The sequence below is a fragment of the Paroedura picta genome, chromosome 3 (genome assembly GCF_049243985.1).
Source record: "Paroedura picta isolate Pp20150507F chromosome 3, Ppicta_v3.0, whole genome shotgun sequence".
Taxonomy (NCBI): Eukaryota; Metazoa; Chordata; class Lepidosauria; order Squamata; family Gekkonidae; genus Paroedura; species Paroedura picta.
The window spans coordinates 39,209,386-39,232,662 of NC_135371.1; the positions used below are offsets into that span (position 1 = coordinate 39,209,386).

The following is a 23,277-nucleotide window of genomic DNA, read 5'->3' on the forward strand; positions in this document are numbered from 1 at the left end:
CCTGGATTGACACTCGGAGGGCCCAATCAGGAGCCGCATCGCGGTTCCTGATTGGGCCCTCCGGGTTTTTATCGCGGACAGGGCCCGCCCTTTCTCTTCCCACATTGCCCTTAGCATTTTATTACTATTGCTCCGCAGGAGCGGTTTACAGATGGTTTTAGATTTTATGTCTTCTATGGTTTTATTCTATTTTATTTCTTCTAAACTTGTCTTACATATTTTGTAATAATGGCCAATTGCTATATACAAATAAATAATACTGATACTGACCCTATCTTATATAGCTAGGTGAGACAAGTAAAGGAAATCAGTGTGAGATGGCACATCACATTGAGTCATAGCATTTACATGCTCAATAAAGGTAAAGGTAAAGGTATCCCCTGTGCAAGCACCGAGTCATGTCTGACCCTTGGGGTGACGCCCTCTAGCGTTTTCTTGGCAGACTCAATACGGGGTGGTTTGCCAGTGCCTTCCCCAGTCATTACCGTTTACCCCCCAGCAAGCTGGGTACTCATTTTACCGACCTCGGAAGGATGGAAGGCTGAGTCAACCTTGAGCCGGCTGCTGGGATTGAACTCCCAGCCTTATGGGCAAAGCTGTCAGACGGCTGCCTTACCACTCTGCGCCACAAGAGGCTCATACATGCTCAATATTGTTCTATATTAGCTGCATTAAGAAAAACAAAAATGTGGTAAATTGTGTTGGTGTCACTGATAACCAAAGTCCCAAGAACCATTAAATTGGTGCTACAGGATCAAAGTTTAAAAAAAAGGAGGAAAGTATGCAGAATTGTATGTATGCAGAAAATCTCCCTTGTGGAAGTCCTAGGGGCTTTTCGCACGCCTTCAAAATCGCACAATGGTTGCCAATTGAAAACGCTACTGATTTGCCGTTATGCACAACGTTGTTGACAATCTGCCACACACCTGAAAACGATCTGCAAAAAGCGCTTCCTTGTAGCGCTTTCAGGGAAATCCCCAAAAGTGGATTCACCCTCCGGAAAGCGATACACTCCTGCAACCAATCTGCAACACTAGCGAAAAAGACCTGTGCATTAACATTGTTGCGGTTTCTACAAAGTCCCTCCCCCTGGTTCTCTCCTCTGATCTTCCGGTGAAGCGATCGCCATTTTTTTTTCTCCGAGCGAGCGGGGATAAACGCACCAGCGAGCCTCTGTTTAGAGGCTTCCCCGGCTTCAGTCCCTCCCCTTCAGTCACTAAGCACAAACATGAGAAGCCCGTTTGCTGATGTATTTTCCCTTTATTTTTTACACATTCATTCAGCCGAAAATCGGGCCCGTGAGAGGGGGGGGGTTTCACTCGGAGGGAGCGTGGCAACGAATAAATGACAGCTCAAACACACCAGGCAGCTGGATGGGTCTCTCCGTTGCAACGAATCAACACAGATTCATTGCAATGGGTCTGTTTTTGTTTTTTTTTAAACTTTCTAAAAGGGAAAGGGGCTGTTTGGGAGCATGCTAACGGCTGCCCATTGGCTGCTTGACGGCCAGGGGCGGGACGAGCTTGGCAAGAGCGCTTCCTTTCTAGCGATTTTTGCCGAGACCGGAAGCCTGTGGGAAACGCTACAAAACGCAACTGGATTCCACTACAAAGGCAGGTATGCATAACGACGAATTCCACTATTTTAAATGGCGATTTTTCATTCAGCAACCAATTTGCTACAAAGATCCCGGTGCGAAAAGCCCCCTAATGTCAACTAACAGGTCTTTGCATTTAGAACGATGATGAAAGCAAAACAGAGAATCCTTGCTGTGTGGAAACAGCCTATATTTTCTACCCCCCACCCCGGGTTGTAGAGAAATCCCTCCCCCCTGTCTCTCTGGGCCCGGTATGTGAGTTTTTTGATCCACGCTCTTGACCTGGTTTCAGGATTACATACAATGATAATACAGTCTAGTCAGCATCCTCAAGCCTCCCCAGATAAGTGAGTTTTGAAACCTCATTCAAAAGGCCATAAGGAGTAGTAGCCAAGGAAGAGGTTCTCTGACATTATCACAACAAAATTCATAGAACAAAATGAGCATTCATCTCTGTAGCTATGTACATCTGCATTAAGGAACGCTTGTAAACATATGGCATGCCTATATTTCCCTTCTTGTTTGTTTTATCTTTTGTATAATATTATTTGTCTGTAGTGATTATCACAATAAGTTTCCCTTCAGAGAGGATAATGGAACAAGGTAAACAGTTTGTCTTACTGAGATAAGAAACAAAACTCGTCGCTTGACAACTAATTGATTTCTTTGGACAGCAAAAAATGCACGACATATATAATAAGGATAAGACAGTTGATCCAGTCCAACAGCCCCTTGAGAGGTCTCAACGCGTGCTGAGCTCTCAACACACAGACATCCTCCACTCAAAGGGTTTCCATATTAATTAAAATAAAAAGATACTCTCTTTGACCTCTGCAGAAAGGATGTGCATGCAGCGCTTCCCCAAACACTGAACTGAATGGTGATTCTCATCTCATAAAAATTTCAAGTGAGTTGCAGGGTAGATTGCATGGTTCTAGACTGACCAACGGTCCAGATGTGGTAGCCACAGTGATTAAAGCTAATAGAGTTCAATCAGGTTGCATCAAGCCAGTACTTAGCAACAACTCATTGAAATAAGGATGTAACCATCCTTATTTGATTGGCTACTACACCCAGTAACCTTGTTCAAATGCACCTATATTTACTGTTACATTTTCTTCAGCATTGGCTTTTGCCCATTATGTTTGCCATGAGATTAGTCTTCCAAATTTCTACTGTGATATAAATATTGATGGCAAGATTGAGCATGCATTCAGATCTCTGTATTCTGCTCAAGGCAGAATTAATTCCTTGGGCTGGGTATTTCTGAAAGGCTACACCCAGGATTCTTAGGCAGCGTCCTCTAAACTCTGCAACCCTGGCAGAAGTCACTGCATTAAAATGACAGTCATTTTAATATCTCACATTTTTGTCTCTGTTTCTCTAAAATATAATTCTTAGGTGCAAATACTGAAGCATAAATTGCCATTAAGCTTCAAACAACATCAACGGCCAACAGAGGAAGAGTTTAATTGGCTCTTTAATGTCAACATGATGTCTCACTGCATGGATAGATATTTATCAGTGCTTTTTTCACATTCTGAGTCATTTGTAGTTCATGCTAAGGCACAGCCAGTCTCCTACTATACAAAAGAAGACTGTTTTGTGCAAATTTGTAAAAATATTTTTATTATGCCAGTTGAAGATAATATCCAATGAACCTGTTGCATTTCAGATCTAAATGTATATCTTAAATGCATTGCCTTTCTCTACCACCTCCCCCATTTGACTGAATCTTCTATAAAATTCTGCCAATCATGTACTCCAGTCAAATAAAGGAAACCCTTGCTATCCTCTGTGGATTATGCTTGACCAACCATGCATTAGGGTAGCTACATGCATTAGGGAAGCTACATGCAGAAGTCATATTTGCTATCTACTTTTTATATCTGCATGACTGTGGGCTCTCTAATCCAAATCCCCCATACATTTTTTCTTTTAAAATATAGATTTATGTTATTTTTATTATTACTATGAAAATGCCATCATTTATTACCTTGCTGTATAGACCCATATATCCCAGGGAGTCAGAAGTAGGTAAACAGTTCCACTATTTCTGTTGTAGGTGAAGCTTAAAACTGGCTGCAGTCCAGAGGGAAAAGGGGGTGGCAGGATAGTGCACAATTTTGTTCCACCATGAAGAGAGAATATTCTTAAACTTTGAAAAGAAACAGAAATAATACCTACTATTGGTCAATAATATCCAGTATTGGTCAACTTTATTATCATGCTAAGATCCCATCTATGTATTTAACAATCACTGTTTAGGAGTTTGCCTTCTATTTTGTTGAAGAATATTGTCATTCAGATATTATAATACTGAGATATTTAGCTAGGGAAGGTCATAGGCATTGTGTGTCCCAAAGCATTATGTTTCCCACAGAAAGCTTGTTCATATTATAGAGATAAGGTGCTTTAAGTTTTGTTTCACAGTACTAATGGGGGTAGGGGATGTTTACTATTTTTATTAATAATACCACATACCTGTTGTCGATACCCATAGCAATTACCCTGCTGGACTTCCCGCCAGCTCTAGAGATTTGGAGGTTATTTATCCGACCGTTGATATGAGCCCAAAAACTGGTGAATGAGTTCAGATCATATAAATGAATGGTTCGGGCACTAGAGCAATAGAGCCAGTTATCGTGGACGGTGCCAATCCAAAGTATTCCTTCTTGGAATATTGATAAGCTGGATATAAAAGAGAGGAATTCAGGCCAAAAGTGAATAAAAGAAGTAATCAGCTGTGCATTTTAACTACAGAAGAAACCAGCCTTCATTCTGTATATATTGGATAGTATACTTTCAATGCACTTTAGAAGCACAGAAGTACATTTAGAAGCACAGAAAAATTCAGCTGCAGAAGCACATTGAAAATGCATTATCCAACGTGTACGGAATGAATATTGCAGCATTGTTGTTGTTGCTGTTAGGTGCAAAGTCGTGTCCGACCCATCGCGACCCCATGGACAATGATCCTCCAGGCCTTCCTGTCCTCTACCATTCCCTGGAGTCCATTTAAGCTTGCACCGACTGCTTCAGTGACTCCATCCAGCCACCTCATTCTCTGTTGTCCCCTTCTTCTTTTGCCCTCGATCGCTCCCAGCATTAGGCTCTTCTCCAGGGAGTCCTTCCTTCTCATGAGGTGGCCAAAGTATTTGAAGTGCAACATAGTCACACTCTTTCAGAATTATATTCAAATGTTGTTGCAAAAACTCTATTGTCAATAAACATAGTTTGGTACTGGCTGCATTAGTCAGTTTGGCATATTTTACTTACAGAACTCTAAATGGAGGAAATATATAATAATTTCTAAATTATAAAAGCCCTCAGGCACAGTTTCTGTAACTGTTCTCAGCCATTACTGATAATTATTGTAACTTGATAAATCAGTGAAAATTTATGTGAGTGCAGTTACCATATGAATTTAACCCCAGCCTGCTTTATAATCTTACATCAACACTTGGTAAGGATTGATGTTTATTATTTTCTGTATTACTGACCACTGAGGAAGAACCTTGAGGCTGAAATGCATTGCATTGATTATTTGACATGTTCATCGACTTTGTATTATGAAAAGCTTGTGCTGACTCTTAATGCAGTCTGATATTTAAGCCCTACATGTTAAATTTGACTATTGTGAATACCATATACTGAACATTTATACTGATATTATTTTATTTGCTGTAAGCTGACCCTTGTAGCATTTTCAGTATTTTTCTGGTTGAGTTTGTTTCCTCCTCGATTGTTTGTTGCTTTCCAGCCTACCCAGCCATTAAATCTCTTTTCAGGGACTGACTAGGAAGGAAGGAAGGAAGGAAGGAAGGAAGGAAGGAAGGAAGGAAGGACTTAGTATTTCCCAAGATCCCCAAATCCCAATACTGGTTTGATGTTTCAATTTGGTAAATAAACAAGAGTGCCAATTATTTTGGCTCTGTGAATGTGTCAGTTCATCCCCAGCCACATAGTTCTGAAGCTTGGTGCAGTTGTTAAAAGCGGTGGCCTCTATTCTGGGGAGCTGGGTTTGATGCTCCACTCCTCCACATGCAGCCAGTTGAGTGACCTTGGGCTCGTCACAGTCCTCTCAGAGCTGTTTTCACATAGCAATTCCGTCACAGCTCTCTCAGCCCCACCTATCTCACAGGGTGTCTATTGTGGGAGAGGAAGGAAAGGTGATTGTAAGCCACTTTGAGACTCCTTCAGGCAGTGAAAAGTGGGATATAAAAACCAACTGTTTTTCTAAAAAGCTTGGAGTGAAGTTTGAAGATGACAGGCAAACCAGGTTTGGAAAGAATTGGCCATAGAATTACTGAACACAGTAGCAGGAGCACTGCCACAGCGTGGGGACAGATCCTGCATCAGGTGGCCTGCCTGCCTTTCTCCGTTCACCAACTTCCCCAGCCTGCCTGTGGTGGCGCAACCTTCCCCCTAACAAATGGATCCATCCCAATGCCAAAACTGTAATGAATGAGAGACCAAGACGCAATCCAAGACAACCAAAAGCAAAGGGAGAGTGGGTTAGATCAGGGGTAGTCAACCTGTGGTCCTCCAGATGTCCATGGACTACAATTCCCATGAGCCCCTGCCAACAAACGCTGGCAGGGGCTCATGGGAATTGTAGTTCATGAACATCTGGAGGACGACAGGTTGACTACCCCTGTGTTAGATGGATTAAAGGGAAGTTTGATCATGGACTAGCAGTGGCCCCATTATATTGGGACATGCTGGGTCTCACAAGGGGCAGCTGAGAACTACCTCTGGAATTCCACACTTGACTCGGCCAACACTGTGAAGGGATTGGCTGGCTCCTAGGCAACTGTGGGTCCATGCTTCAAGCTTTCAAGCATGTTTGAAAGTCCAAAGCACTTAAAGGGACTGAGATCTCTTTAAATGCCTCAGAATAAGTCATAGTGAAGTTTGAGCTCTGACTTCACTCCAACCCAAAGGGATCTCAGTCACTGGTCAGTAGTCCCAATGCCAGTGGCCCCAAAATATCCTGAATATTTTCAGGGGTTTTCAGGTTCAGTCAGTTCAGTAGCTAGAAAAAATCAAAATCAGTATCCAGCTGAATTAATACCATACTCCCTAAATACTATTTTCCAGCTCAGATTATATGAATGTGCACCCCGTGTACGACAAGAGGACTACAGAAACAGCAAAATGTCATCTCATGGGCACTAAAACACAGCCAAATCCTGAAACTGCCTTGTTGGGTTGACTTTGATCTAATTCTTATTGTAAGCTTACTGATATTTTCTCTAACTCTTGTTCCACCATTTTATTATGTGAACTTTTTGTTTCTCTGTTGTGTTTTTCTGTGTATTGCACATGACTAATATTTGTGTTGGCCCAGCCTCAGTAACTCCAACAAACCATTGTGTTTTATGGACTAGTAAAGGATGCGGGAGGGACAGCACCCCAGGGGAAAAAATACAGCCTTGTTTACTTACAGGGAGTTCTTCATATGGAGTTCTTGATTATTCCTGGAGTTACCCAGAAGTGACAAAGGGTAGTTCTAGGAATCTCCAGAAACTATGATAAAACTGGAGGCCCTTACCATAAAATTTCCTTTAATCCCTAGAGCGACCCTTTGTCATTTTTGGTTGGCTCTAAGAATCACAAAACCTTTATGGTAAGAACAACAAAAAGAGAGTCCAATAGCTCCTTTAAGACCAACAAAGATTTATTCAATGCGTGAGCTTTCAAGTGCATGCACTCTTCCTCAGACTAAATGAACAACTATCATCACTGTAAACTGTGTCATAATATACAAAATGAGCCATATGATAATTCTTTGCTAAAACAGCAAATCACTCTTTTTGAGTTCAGTTGTAGTTCACAAAAACATTGGAGTAATAAAACTGTCCATGTTAGTAATTAATGGCAGACACTTTCACAGTTGTGGAAAGAAAAAATTAAAAGAGACTAGTTGCTGGCCCTATCCGTCTACACCGGTAAGAAGTTCTTGTAAATAGAAGCCTTGTTTTCCTCTTTAAGTTTTCTCCACCTACCAAAACTAGGCCTGAAACTAGACAAAGAAAGGTTCAGTGGCAGAAGAATTATGAAGAGAACTCCAAAATTGCTCTGCCACCTTTCACTTAATCAGCTTGTCTAAAAATGGAAGGCTTGAAGAAGGTCTGTAATTGGCAAGATGCTACTTTGCCAAAGCTGGCCTTTTCAATAATGGCCTCTCCAAAACCTCAGAAGTCTCACATTAAAATTTACCCAGGGATATATGAAGAAGTTGATTTTTAAAAAGCCCACCCTATAATCAAGGACAGTACTTTAGCATTCTTATAGCTATGGGAAATAAAATGTACACATTTTCAAACAGCATTATTTCAAGCTACCTGTAAAAAAGCTGCATTGAATCTAATGACCAGAGTTTGATTGATCCATCTAGAGATCCAGAGATAAATAAAGATGTATTGCTTGGGTGAAGAAGAAGCTTTGTAACTGCTTTAGTATGACCTTGAAACACATGCACCAAGCAGGCTTGATCATTCCATGCTTTTACTGGGTATAAAAACAAAAAAAAATTAATAAAGCCATATCCAGTTATATATATTAGTTTCTATCCTGTTTCTGAAGACAGAAAACCACTTGCTGATTTCCCCTGCTCCCCTGCAGACCTTATGCTGCTCACACCAACCCACTTGGGGCAACATTTTAGGGGGCTCAGTGGACTACAGTATGAGGGGAGAAGCACAAAAATCCTATTTCATGACCCCTATTTTTGGATCTCATAAAGTACAAGCCATGATTTGTAAACCTATGTTTATTTATTTTAACTAAGCACAATACCAAACTGTGTGCTAGCTCAGAAGGGTCACATATAAAGGAAGCAGTCTGTTTTATTATTTTTGTGTGTTTTTAAACCCCTTATGAATACGATCATATGATAAATCTACGGCCCCTTCAGTACTAAATGTTCTTGTTAACAAGTTAGTGAAAATACATCATGACCCGTGAAAAACGTGTAAAGTAGCATACCCATAGTCCTTTTAAAATTACCATTAATCAGCTTCCTGCTACTTAAAATAACTAAATCAAAACTGAAGCCATGACAGACAAGAACAGACCATTCTAACTGTACATTTCCTTTCCTTGTTATGTCAGAACTGTCAGAAGACATTTTGGCTTAATTCCAAGGCAACTTATGGATGGTCACATGCTGGAACAAATACAGTTCGATAAGTATTTGAGCGTTATATTTATTTATTTATATTTATATTTATTACCCTTCCGTTTCCTAGAGGCTCAGAACGGGCTACAAAGAATTAAAAAAAACACAGGGAATTTAAAATTAAAGTACATCGATATTTTAAAAATTAAGTATTAAATTAAAAAAACAAATTAAAATAATAATCGAATACTAATAGAGCAGTTGGTTCCAGCCACCTCGTGCCCCAAGTTAAAAAAAAGGAGGGGAAGGACTACACCATTCATTCAGGTGGCCTCCATCTGGATGAGTTGTAGACAGGGAGACCATCAACTATACGTTTTTTTTTCCTAGGCTTCACCCATTTTCTAGGTAGTTGCAGCCATAGATGGGGAAGAGCCAGGTCAGGACAGCCCGACTCTCCCCTTTCCAACAGCCCAGGCCTGATATAGGCCCTGCTGATGCCCAGGGCAAAAAAGGGAACACAAATGAGGGCCTCAATCAAGCCAGGCCTGGGATGGCCCTCGCCCAACCACAACATGACGTGGAACCAGGAATTTGCCCTGCCATCAAACATGTAGCGATTCAGGGCAAATACCCAGTGCAGAAGAGGTCTGGGTCCCACAACTCAATTCCTATAACTGGCAGAATCCTATGGTTTCTGCCATTATTTAGGATGTTTATGTAACTAGGTTGTGTAGGAGATGGGGGCAGCTTGTCTCCTTTGCTGTGGTTTTTGAACTTGATGTTCCTTCCTGCATTTCCGTTTCCCCCCCACCCCTCCCCTCTTTCTCACTGCTAAGCAGCCCTTTTGCTCCCCCTCCCTTGGAGTCAAATTCATCATTGGAGTATTAAGACTGTTTGATGTCCCCCCCCCCCCATTTTTCCAGGGCTCCCACAAGAGGGGGGGACAGGGTTTGGGATATATGTGAAGACCTGTATCCTTGGCCCCAGTTTTGACAATGCCTTGATGAGTACTTTCCTACTTAAATAAAGAAATCTTTGACTATCTGTCAAGAGTAACCGAAGATCCTCACAATAACTATATTTAAAGAACTGGAATTGTTATAGCTGCATAGGATCAGATTTGAATAACTATAGAGTTGCCAGCTCTGGGTTAAGAAATACTTGGGGGTGGAGCTGGAAGTGGGTGGAATTTGGGGTGAGGAAGGACCTCAATGGAGTGTAATGCTGTGGAGTCCACCCTCCAAAATAGCCATTTTCTCCAAGGGGACTGATCTCTGTTCCCTGGAGATGAGCTGTAAAACCAGGATATCTCCAGGTCCTCCCTGGGGACTGGCATCCCTAAATAACTACCATTGTTTGCATTTCTGAAGGGAGATCCAGCATTTCAGTCTGTCTCAGCTCAGCAAGGCACTGTTTTCATTTAATTATTTTGGCAAGGTTTTCCCCATCATCCTCTCACAACAGAAACAAATACTAGAGCGAGCTTTGCTCCATGGCCTCTCCCCAAAAGACGCCTCTTTATTTACTTCTTTCAACATCTATCTGGAGGAGGTTTTGTGTAACTCTAAAGATCTGCACAAGTGTGCAAGAAGTTTTGCAAAAGTTAGGAGCCAACAAAGTTGACTTTGGACAAGACAAGATTGGAGGGAGAGATGGGGGGCTGAATGCACCAGCAAGCGAAGAGACCCCTCCTCCCCACACACACCTTCACTGTTGTCCAACAATAGAGCACTAATCCCAGCTCAGGTAATGTGGGGAAAGTTGAATCTCTCAGAAAGGAACAAAAGATGAGCAAAGTAAATAAGAGGAGGTGATGGCTTATTATTAACATTATGAAAAGCAGCTGTGACCTTTGCAGCGACTCAAGTGCTAGTTGGCAGGCATGGTTTTTTTAGGTGCCACTGACTAATGGCTGCCCAATTTTTTGGTGTCCTCCCACTCCTGAGATGACAGTATTACAGGTATCATTTTTATTTCCCTTATGGATCTAATACTAAAACTGAAAATAAGAATTCCAGCAATTTAAGGGGGAGGGGGAAGTTGTTGCCTGTTTTGTCTGTTCAAAAGCAAAAATAAAAAAGGAAAATGAGCAAGTAGGCATGACAATTAGCTTATTTGCTTCTCTGCAGGTTGACTTACTTTCGGTGCCTCTGGAGGCAGTAAGCAAAATGTTAGCGCATGATGAGTAGATGCAACAGACAACTGCACTCTGGTGTGCATGTGGTATCTCAAACAGCCAATTCCCACTGATGTCATAGCAGAAGATGTGGCAGTCAGAAAAGCAGTAGAATCTTTGCATGTTGACATCAAATTCCATATTTGTGCACCATTTTTTCCCCATGTACGGATATTCTGCACTGCATTAAAAAAATTACTAAAACTTTACCACTGATTTTGTGAAAGCTCTTGGAATCTAATGAATTAATCTTAGACAAAGATAAGCAAGCAATGTTTGCATGTATATTGCCTCTGTCTTGGAGGGGTTGAATTTCAGCTGGCTTTGCCTGAGCTATACTGTCACAACTTCCAAACAACGGGCAAATGTTTCTGAGGGAGCGTCAGGACGGACATCCATTGAGAGAGAGGGAGAAAGAGAAAGCAAGGGAGGGAGGGAGGAAGGGGGGAGAGAGAGAGAGAGAGAGAGAGAGAGAGAAAGAGAAAGAGAGAGAAAGAAAGAAAGAAAGAAAGAAAGAAAGAAAGAAAGAGGAGAGAAGGGAAAAGGGAGAGAAGAAGGAGAAAGGAAGAGAAAAAAGGAGAAAGGAAGGATGAAAGAAAAAAAAGAAAAGGAGAAAGAGAAAGGGAGAGGGGATGGATGGAAGGAGGAAGAAAGGGAAAACGGAGAAAGATGGGAAGGAAGGAGAAAAGGAAAAAGGAGGGAGGGAGGATGAAAGGATAAAATAAATAAAAGGGAGAAAGGATGAAAAAGAGACAGGATGAAAGAAAGAGAAAGAGAGGGGAGGGGAGGGGAGGGAGGAGGGAAAGAAGGCATTTGTTCTCTTAGATAAAACAGCTATTTTGGAGGGCCAGTGTCCCTCCTAACCCTGCCCCCCCATTCAACAGTGCCTACACAACTCACCACTGTCTTCCATCTTCCCATCCATCTGCACATCTTCCAAAGGCCAGGGTGGGCAGGGAAGTTCATGGGTTGGCTGCCTCCTTCCCAACCATCACCCACATCTCTCAAAGGCCATGTTGTTCAGGAAATGCCATGGGAGGTGGGCTGCCTTTTCCCCAACCCACCCATCTCCCAAAGGCCAGGCTGGACAGGGAAAATCACAGGGGGGCTGCCTCCTCCCTTCTCCTTCTCCCAAAGGACTGGCTGGACAGGTAATGCTGTGGGCTGCCTACTTCCCATCCACATATGGGTAGGGAAATCTGCTCAATCCCCCCGCCCCTTTGAGGAGAGGTTGGGGAAGGCAAATTTCATTGGTACAAATGTTTGACAATGGCAGACAAAATTGAGAGAGTGTGGAGGAAAGCAATGTGGATGATCCGGCACCAGGGACCAAGTCCTATGAGGAAATGCTGAGGGACTTGGGAATGTTGAACCTAGAGAAGAGGAGGTTGAGAAGGGACATTGTTCTCCTTAAAGTTGTTACTTGGAGAAGGACACAGAATGATTTCTGTTGGCAGTAGAGGATAGAAGCCGCAGTAATGTGTTTAAACTTGATTTTGGGAGGGGGGATTTAATAATCAAAGCAGTTCATCAGTGGCTGTCTAAGGAGGTGGTGAGTGCCCCCTCACCAGCAGTCTTCAAGCAGAAGCTGGACAGATCACTTATCATAGATACTTTAGGCTGATTCTGAACTGAGCAGGGGGTTGGACAAGATGGCCTGTATAGCACCTTCCAACTCTATGATTCTATGATATTTAGAGCAGTAATGAAAGGAAAACAGACAACACTCACCATGTGGCTGCAATCACAGCCATCTAAACAGGTAGATACAGAATGCATACATGTTCAGTACAAAATTCACATAAATAATTCATGTACCTGAAAAAAAGGCTGTAATTGATCATGGGTATGGCATTAGAATAATCTGGAAATCTCTTCTCTTTAAACTTCCAAAGCTAAAAGACAAAAAAAAGAAAAAAGCAAATTATTAACAAGCTTGAATAGTTTAAGCTGAAAAGCTCAATGTTTTTGCTGGGCATTCATGCTTCTATCCTTTTTAGGATAAAGGCCACCATAAAGAGATGATTTGCTTCCTTTATACTTTTCCCATTATAAACCTTAACATTAGTTTAGACAAAGAAATCCCTGTGTATGAACACAATATACCACCAATCATGGTCAGCTCCACACCAGGATCACTGCCCCCCCCCCCCGCCCCCGGTGCTGTGACCACGATTAGTTTCATCCAGCAGGCAGATAAGGTATAGATTGATGAATTTCTCAAATCAAACTGAAAGACAAGATGTGAGTGTTACTCATATTTCTGTATCTGTGCTTCTTGCCCCTGTCTATATCCCAATAGGTATGAACATCAGCAATCCTACTAAAGAACTGCATTTCCATTTTGTGCTGTGTGGATGTCAGGCCCACCCTTATATCTGAGCCTACAGCAAAGGGACAGAACAGGCTTCCTTGGGAGGTGGCGGTTCTCTTTCTTTGGAAGTTTTTAAGCAGAGGCTAGATAGTCACCTGACAGAAATGCTGATTTTATGAACTTAGGCAGATTATGAGTGGGTGGGCAGGAAGGGATGTGCCAGTGTTTGTCTCTTGCATACGCAGGGAATTGCTAATTGCCGCTATGGGATGATAGGTGAATTTCCTCCATGCCAGGCTGGATTCTGAAGATTTTTGGTGGGGCGGGGGGATCACTTGGGCATTAAATTGGGGTCACTGTGGGTAGGCAAGTAGTTGTGAGTTCCTGCATTGTGCAGGGAATTAAACTAGATGATCCTGGAGGTGCCTTCCAACTCTATGATTCTATGATTCTAGAACAAGACTTTCATTTCTTGTAAAATGTGCATCATTGCTGTAGTATCTGGCTCATGCCGTTCGTGTTCCCTGACTGGCCAGAGACCAAAATACAGCAGAAAGTTTTTGGGTGCCTCATCAACATCCATGGAAGGCAAACCTATAAGAATACTGAGATAACAGTTTTCAAAGTGTTTACACCAAAAAAAAGCATAATGAAAATAGTATTCCTTTCCTTTCGTAATTCAACCTATGTGATGCCACAGTTCAGAAGAACAGATTTCATTTTTCCATGTTCTTATGGCAAAGCTTCAAATACATTGCATAATTTCTGCAACAAATCATGTATCCCTTGCCTGTACTCCTTTGGTTCCTCCACAGATGACCTCATCTGTCACTGGGTTGAATGTTATAAATGTTAACCGTCGTGAATCTGGATTTACTACAGAGCAAATCTCATTATAGTTCTTATTGTATACCTGAAAGAAACAGAAACTTTTATGCTAATATAATGTATTACATAGTATAACAACAACAAACTCCCAGTGCCCTTTCACTTAATAGCTTAATTACACTGAAACTTGATAACTTGGTTCATCTAGTCTAAGAGATATAACAATAATCAAGCTGTTTCTTGTCCACTACGGCCAGGATTGTCCTATCCTGATTCTGCAGTTTGTGTATGCCTGGCATTCATGCAAGTAGGCATGATAACTCCATGCTGGGAAATTCCAGATTTGGGGTGGCCAGAGTTTGGAGGAGAGGTGCCACAGCAGAGTATAATGCCATCGAGTCCACCTGTCAAAGCAGCTGTTTTCTCCAGGAGAGGTGATCTATATCAACTGAAGGTCTGTTGTAATTCCAGGAAATATCTTGGGGCAACTTGAAGTTTGGCAACTCTTTGTGTTACTTGCCCTCCTTCTTGCACTGAGGCCTTTCAAAGAGTGTACAACATAATATATCAAAAATCTTATGTGGACGAGAGGCCTCTCTAAATCTTATGTGAAACTAAAATCTTAAGTGAGGCTAAAATCTTATGTGAGATAAATAACCAAGAAGTCAAACACTTCATTCTTAGCATGGAGATCCATTGCTGGACTAAAATCTCTGAAAGCAAGAAAGCAGGCTCAAAAGATAAGGAACTGGCAGCCTAAAAGAGTTTAAAAGGTAAAGGTAAAGGTATCCCCTGTGCAAGCACCGAGTCATGTCTGACCCTTGGGGTGATGCCCTCCAGCGTTTTCATGGCAGACTCAATACGGGGTGGTTTGCCAGTGCCTTCCCCAGTCATTACCGTTTACCCCCCAGCAAGCTGGGTACTCATTTTACCGACCTCGGAAGGATGGAAGGCTGAGTCAACCTCATTGAACTCCCAGCCTCATGGGCAGAGCTTTCAGACTGCATGTCTGCTGCCTTACCACTCTGCGCCACAAGAGGCTCGTAAGAGTTTAGCTGTCCCTTAAAAAACTAAATTTAAACTATTCAGTTAAACAATCTGTATTCTTTCAAGTTGATTTAACACCACGACAAAAAGATTTGTTTTAATGCCATTGCCTTAATAAAATTATATTTAGTTTTATGGCTCTATGATATATATTAGTGGTACTATAAATTAATACTGAGCAATTGTGACCAAAGTCATGTATGATATGAGGCCTTCTAGAGATAAAGGTTAATGTTTCATAATGATACAGTATTTGTATACATGAATTTCATGCATTTGAAGACAAACTGTGAAACAACTCTGAGGGATCCAGAACTGAGATATGAGCTAACTGATTTCTATTTTTTTAAACCTTTCTTTTTAATTAGGAGAGTACAAGTCAGCTGTTGAGACTAGGGCTTTCCCTGTGTATTTGTCAAACTATCACTTTCATTCAAGGATCACTTTTACACAAGGATCAGTGTTTGATCCCCCAACACTCACTTTCTCTGCAACATCTTGTCCTGCCCTGATACAGAAGTGAGCAAGCAGTGTTTGGTATTTTATTTACAAAAGCAGTTAGAAAGGGGGGGGGGAGAAGCCACAACATTTCAAAATGAAACTCACCAGCTGCTCTGTGTGAATTATAGGTTCTGCAGTACATAAGGACCTATAGGTTCATTTTTGTGCATTTACATGTTCACAAACAAGAAACAACATGCATTTCTCCCTCCACCCACATGTTTCAGATGTAATTTCTAAACACCTGGAATAAAGAGCTCAAATCCCAAGAAAGGAAGCGCTATAAATTCATATGGATGACATTTAGGCATATCTCCAAAGAGCAAAATAGGGATTAACAGAGACAATAAATCACTCTCCCAAACAGGACTGCCCTGGTAGATAGGGACAACTGCTAAATTACACAGGTTGCACACAAGTGCATGCATCCTTGGCTTTGAAAGTGGAAAGTGGCAACTTTACAAAAGGCAAATTTAGAGCAAAGAAGCCAACAGAGGAGGAACCATTTAATTTATTCCTGACCCAATGTTTAGTATGAGGGGGAGAGAAAGTAGTGGGGGACACCCACTTCCTGACAGTTTCTCTGCTTTGAATTTCATTCTCCCTGCACTGCTCAAAAAGATGGTGCCAGGGTTTACTACATGCTTCAGTGTAAAATATGAGGTTAATCCCAGTAGTTTTAGTCTCATATCTTCTTTCAGCCACTAGAAAATGGGAGATCTTTGAACCATTTTTTTGGGAGAGAATTTGCAAATTGTTTTATTCCTCATTTTAAGAAAAGACAGCAACAACAGAGTTCATAATTTTACCTTAATAGCATAATCTCTAGCCAGAATAAAGTAAACGTTGTATTTCTCAGAGAATGTGACTATTCTCACCAGGTTGAACTGATACCTTGGGAAAATCATCTCTCTTTGAGCTAAAAAGCCAAACGCAAATAAGGTTAAAATATAAACCCTTTCATAAAATGATTAACTGAATATTCATAATCTGCTGCTAAAATACTCAGGCAAAGGGAAATATCTACCATACCTAATACAATATTACACGATATGTTACTGAAATTATGTAAATTCACAGGCTGTTACAAGGAATCAAGAATCTTTCCCCAGCTTCTCTCCTGCCTTTCAGTTTCTGCTCTCTACAACCCTCGGGGCAATTGTTAAGGGATATGCAGCACGAAGGGGAAGATGGCTAAATATCCCATGTGATCTGCTCAGTTCACTGAGTCAAAACTTCTGTCAGGCAGAAGAGAGAGAGAAGAAAAATTCAATCAGTGTTTAGAGCTTGGAAAGATGCATCTCAGGCAGAGCAATCCTGTGCTGTGCCTGCCCTGTGGAGGCTGGCCACAGTGCAACTGCAGTGCCACTAGTCTCCCTAAGGGGAAAGTTACGCAGCATTCTTTCCCCCCTGGCCAGTGTTGTGGCGTTCCTAACCAGTATTGTTTTTAGACATGAGTGACATGGCAGACAGGGCAGGGAGAGCCAATCATAGGTCACACGTTGAGGGGGTCAGTCCAAGTACCTGTCACTGCAGGATAAAGAAATATTCAATGCTTAACAGCTTATAATGTCTTTTATTCATAAACTAGATGTAAAGCCCATTGTATCGGTAATACAATGGGTGCTAGCATCCCCTCTCCTCCCCCCCAATCCTTGTCTGACTTTCTCATCACTGGCCCCCCATCATATGTGCTCTGCATCAGTGGCAAGAAACCAATCAATGCCCCAGATGAATGCCCCCACGCTCTCCCCAGGATCTTACCTTGTCCTTGGCAAGGGATGCTCAGGCCGACTCTTCAGGCTGTCTCTCCCAAAGCAGGACTGGCGAGTCAGGGAGATAGCTGGGATTCCAGCCCTTGTCCCTTCTCCACAGCCTCCTCCGTAGGCTTCTCCGCAGGCTCCTCCCGCCCTGAAGCCTTTCCCTCCCAGCCCGAGTCCCTGGCTTCGGGGCGGCCAAAGGAGCAGGCCTGCCACATCTCCGATGTGGCGGGCCTGCTCCTTTGGTTGTGCTAAAGCCTCCCCCACCCGGCCTCCTCCCTCCCCCCCGAGCAGGGACAGTGCATCTGGGATGGGCCAAGGGGCCAACTGGGAGCTGCGCACTGTGCAGCTCCCAATTGGCCCCAGACTGACATTCGGAGGGGCCAATCAGGAGCTGCTTCACGGCTCCCGATTGGCCCCTTCGAGTTTTTATCCTGGACTCGCCCCGCCCCTTTCTCCTCTCACATAGGCCTTACCCTTTTATTCTTACCACTCCCGTGGAGCGGTTTACAGATGTGTTTTCAAAATAACCAAAAATCAAAAAGAAGAACCCCAGCCACTAAGATCCAGCCTTAGACCCTCCAGACAAATAAGGAGACCAGACTGGTATCAACTGGATTTTCGGGGAGGCAGCAGGAACGTCAAGAAGAGGTAGTGTTTCATTTGTCTAAGAGTCCTGTCTAATAATGAAATTAAGGTTTTAGGTTTGGATTTAACTTTTGTTTTGACATATCAATACAATGAGTTTCAATGTAGAATTGATTTATTTAAGTTGATTAGGAATTTACAAATGAAGAGTTTTTTCCCAATCAGTAGTTAGGTCTGAGGGAAATACATTCCATGTTAAATCTAATTTCAACTGTGCATTGAGGTCCGGGAAATTATTACTTTTGAGAGGATGGTTTTAAGAGATCTCAATTTAATGGAGAAGAAATCAGGATGGGCACTGTTGAACACGTCCAAAGAAGAATTGGCTGCGCTGCAAGAACTGCGTAGTTATCCAAGTATTGTAATTAACCCAGCAGATAAGGGGGGAGGGGAGTAGCAGTTCTGAACCGTTGTGACTATGATAATGAGATGAGGCGGCAATTGAACAATGAGAAACATTATAAACCTATTAGTTTTAACAGTATTGACGAGGTAATGAAAATTATTACAGTGGTTGTGCATGAGTCATTAGCTAGAGATTACATCTCAAAAGCCGAAGCCCAATATTTAATTAACAAATTTCCTCGCATACCACATATATAGTTATTACCCAACATTCATAAAATTCATCCCATTGTAGCCCAACAAAAGTCTTTGCTGGAACCTTTGGCCAAACTATTGGATTTCTACTTGCAGAAATGCATTGAAAAAACGGACAGTATGACTATGGATGTACAAGCTCCCTATACTAATATCCCACTGGAAGAAGCCAGATTAGCAATAGAGGATGCCTTAAATATGAGTTAGAACCAACATCCTTCTACCAAGTTTCTTTAAAGTTTGCTGGACATAATTTTTGAAATATATTTTTTAATAGCCAGCTTGGTGTAGTGGTTAGGAGTGCGGACTTCTAACCTGGTGAGCCGAGTTCAATTCTGACTCCCCACACACACACACACACATGCTGGGTGACCTTGGGTTCACCATGGTTCTGATAAAGCTGTTCTGACCGAGCAGTGATATCAGGGCACTCTCATCCTCACCCACCTCACAGGGTGTCAGTTGTGGGGAGAGGAAAGGGAAGGTGACTGTAAGTTGCTTTGAGCCTCCTTTGGGTAGAGAAAAATGGCATATAAGAACCAACTCTTCTTCTTCTTCTTCTATGAACAACAATTATTTCTTCAAGTCTATGGAGTTGCCATGGGCAGCCCAATTGTGCTCTCGTTGGCCAATATTTTCATGAGAATTATTGAGAAAGGTTGGCTATGTAATCCACAGGTGAATCCTTATTAAAGAAATGTAATTTTCTACACTCAATTCCTAGATGATTTTTAAAAATTATTTATTCAAGACCCTAATAGGCTTTTGCAAATGGAAATATGGCTGAATGATCCGCATGAAACGATTAAGTTTACGTTTAAAAAAATGTAAAATCAATAACTTTTCTGGAAACAGAAGTAACCATAAATTCTGAGTGGAAACTGGAAAACTGTACTAAGCGTAAGGATACTGACAGTACCACTCTTTGGCATTTTGACAGTTTACATCCTTTGCATTTAAAGTTAAACTTATCGGGCAATTCCATGGTGACTGAGTAGACATTCAATCAATTGAAAATGGCGTTCTGTTGTTTCCAGTATACAGGCAGTTGCTGAGCCATACAGCAATAACCAAGTTCTTTACTGTTGGCAATAACCAAGTTCTTTACTGTTTGTCTGATGCTCCACAACATCACCGTATGTCAATGGCTACTGCCATCCCTTGGTTTCTAATGGAAGGGGCTAGCTGAGAGCTGGGGAATGGAGCCCAAATTGGCCACCAGACATAGCAGTGAGACAGGACCTGAGGGGGTACCTTGAGCGGGTGCAAGTACATCTCTGGTGGTGGAGGCACCAAGATACCTGTTCCAACACTTGGGTGGCCTGCTTCCCAGCACAGCAAGCAACAGGTGACTGCATCACCTCCTCTGCAGTGAGATCATCACTGACGGTGCATGCCCTACCACGACGGGACAACCACAGTCAGACTCATGATTAACTTATCCAAATCATCCCAAGACCTCTTGAGTCCAGGAAAGCCTTCCTGGCTTCAATAAGAATACACTCCCTGAGACGAACTAGCTCGCCTAGGAAGGGGGATAAAATCATCTGTGGCAAACAACAATATAATCAATATAAAATACAATCAAATTGTATGCAAATGTACAGTAAACTATAAAAACAAGAATATATATATAAATATCTAAATGTACACCCAACCTCCTTAGGCATAACTGGGAAACTAACCACCTTTGAACAGACTTTCCCCAAATTCCTCCAAAATAATTATGTTACAAACTCAATGAAAAACCATGCCTGTTTACCCTCCCACCACTTCTAGCCTCATCTGGGTGTTTCACAACCATGGAGCAACCATAGAAAAATATCCCTACCCCAGGACATTGCAGAATAAAAAGAGGACACTGACAATAGATCTTCCTGGGAATAACAAAGCTTATTGAAAGACAGGGAGAGGCAGCACTTCAAGTTTGCTATTCTTTTTTTATTCTTCTGGTTAATACAACTAAGGGCACTGCACACTGTTTGCAATAAACCTTAAGACAGTTCACAGATTCATCCTCACCAGCAGAATTTGAAGAAAACAAATCCAAGGTGGACAATCCTCTTCCATCAGCTAGGACCAGTTTTCCTTTCCGGCTGTTGAAAGTGACTAAATGGAATTGTAAAGAGGGACATCTTAGGGATGGAACCCTTACATATAAATAACTAGAAAACATGCTGAGATAGAAAACAAATTTAGGCTTAGTCTGTAAGAAGAAAGGTATTCCATTTCCCCCCTTGGGACACATTATGCCTCTTCTCACCTCCTGCTATATCTAAAGCTTGCTGGTAGAACCTCTTCACCAAGTTTAAACCAAAAGTAAGAAAGTTGGTGCCTTTTGTGGCAAAGCTGCAACAAGAAAAATAATTACACGTTAGAGATGTGTAAGCTGCATTCAGAATAAGATAGTTGGGGAAAATACCGGTCAATCTTTACCTGCTCCTGCGGAGCGGATTAAATAAAGCCCTAAGGGCTGTTGGGGAGGAGTTAGGGCGGGCTCTGTCCGTGATAAAAACTCGAGGGGGCGAATCAGGAGCCGCGAAGTGGCTCCTGATTCGCCCCTAGGAGTGCCACTCTTGGACCACGCTGCTAATGGGGAGGCGCGCAAAGCCCTGTCCACCCCTGTCCCTGCACTTCCCACCGACACACCAACTCACGCTTCCCCCGGCTGAGCCCCGCTCCCAGACACTGCACTCACCTTCCGCCGGCCCTCCTGCTCCCTGTCCCTCTCTTCCCTTTTGCCTTGCACAAACGCAGCTGGCCTGCGCGCCCTGTGCACGGCCCCGCACGTCTGCCAAATGAACCAGGCATGCGCGGACTCACGCGCATGCCTGGTTGCTCATGCCGACGCCCACCACCACCCCGCCCCACCGCTCCAGCACGCATGCCCGGACTCCCGAGCATGCGTGCTTCCCTTCCCCAATGCCCGCCCCACCCCCCCTCCAAGCCGCGCCGCTTACCCGCCTGCCCCCAGCAGCTTCCAGCCAAGCTACAAGGTAGGACAAACTCGCCCTATCCCCGTTTTTAAACCCATTTTTATAAATGGGCCTTTCTCCTAGTAAATAAATAAATCTCCTATTAAGAAATCCTTGTGTGGAAAGCTACGCAGCAAAATACCTAATGCCTAACTAGATCAATCTCCTCCCTGCACATTTAATTCACAGCTCTTGAACTTGAGGGAAGTTCCACGTGAGTAAGCTTTCCTTCAGAAGCCTTGTTGCTGCAGTTGCCAGTGCAACACGGATGGCAGCTTCCCTTGAACTTTCCCTGTCCCAGTCCCCACAATGGGTACTTTACTCCCCCACCTCCACATCACCAGTATGTGTGTGTGTGTGTGGGGGGGGGGTGTTGAGGAGCTCCCCCTCTGTAACTGACACAGCAATACAAAATTCTGACATATTTCTATGCTTTTGACAGGAACAAAAATTTCTCCAAAAATCCCCTCTGTCATGGAGGGTGGGGGACGTCGGCAACCACCATGAGGACACGAGCCTTGTTGTAGGGAGTGGGGATCCAAACTTTCCCAACTACATGACAACTATTCAGGTACTGCTGTGATATTTCTCAAAAACCTTGCTACATAGCAGGCTTGGGGAAGATCACAGAAAAGCGGGGAGAACTTGGGATGTGTGAGAATGTACCACAGTGCTGTGGGGAAATGGAGAAATAGATAACACAGAGATGTACTCACAGTTCTGCTATTTCTTGTACTCTTGCCTGCTCATCAGATCCCGAGTCATGAATTTCATCAACGAAAGTTAATCTTTAGAATAAGGAAGTAAAATTAACACGAGAGAAGCAGGAGGTAGTATCAATCATTTGCTGTCTCTTCAAGAGAAAAACCTTCAAAATTACAATGCAAGGGCATCTATCTATCAACAGAATATAACAACATTTACAATTAGGGATGGGCACAAATAAGAAAAACATGGTTTGCTTTGGTGGAGTGTTCCATTCATGAACCATAAACCATCACAACCTTTGAAACACACACACACACATGGCATGCTTTCTGGGGAAATGAGTAGCAGTCATTGTCCCAGAAAGCACTTCTTTGGGGGCACCTTCTTTGGGGAAGGCATAAATCCAAGCATCACTGAACTTGGAGGGCACGTAGAGGAGAATCATCTGGAGATCCCCTGTGAGTCTGGAGTCTCTAGCTTACACAGGATCTGTTCTATACACTCCTGAACCTACTGAACCTGTGCCTGTCAAAATACCCATGGTGGTCATTTTGACATGTTATTATTCAGAAGTATATAGAGACATCAAAGTTGGAGGCATGTAGAGGGTCTTCTGGGGAAGGTCTGCTTCAAGTTTAGTGTCTCTACCTTGCACAGGATCTGTTCTATATATCTGTTCTATATACTCCTGAACCTTGGACAGTCAAAATGACCTCAATGGGCATTTTGACTGGCACAGGTTCATGAATGTATAGATTGGATCCTGTGCAAGCTAAAGACGTCGCAGTCACAGATGACCTTCTTGGATACTCCTCTACATGCCCTTCAAATTGTTGCTTTGAACTTATGTAAACCTTTTGATTCCAGTCTGTCTGAAAATGTCTCCACTCATGAACTGGCAGGCATCTCCACAAACAGCTTGAAAGTTCATGGAAAGTTTGTGCCAGTTTATCTGCCATACCCCCCTTCAAGGATCGCTGCCTTGTTGTGGCAA

At 42.7% G+C, this 23,277-nt stretch overlaps 1 protein-coding gene across 1 annotated transcript in view; it reads right to left on the minus strand.

The window, feature by feature from the left end:
• Positions 1-23,277, minus strand: part of LOC143831866 (uncharacterized) — a 98,715-nt gene that overhangs the window by 65,190 nt on the left and 10,248 nt on the right. Inside the window, exons 3-12 of the mRNA XM_077325372.1 lie at positions 22,292-22,363; positions 20,864-20,949; positions 20,623-20,709; positions 16,402-16,511; positions 14,007-14,129; positions 12,721-12,797; positions 10,866-11,083; positions 7,948-8,113; positions 4,082-4,288; positions 3,594-3,755 (exon numbers count right to left, since the gene is read on the minus strand). Of these exons, the coding sequence (XP_077181487.1) occupies positions 3,594-3,755; positions 4,082-4,288; positions 7,948-8,113; positions 10,866-11,083; positions 12,721-12,797; positions 14,007-14,129; positions 16,402-16,511; positions 20,623-20,709; positions 20,864-20,949; positions 22,292-22,363 (1,308 nt within the window). The remainder of the gene's footprint in view (positions 1-3,593; positions 3,756-4,081; positions 4,289-7,947; positions 8,114-10,865; positions 11,084-12,720; positions 12,798-14,006; positions 14,130-16,401; positions 16,512-20,622; positions 20,710-20,863; positions 20,950-22,291; positions 22,364-23,277) is intronic.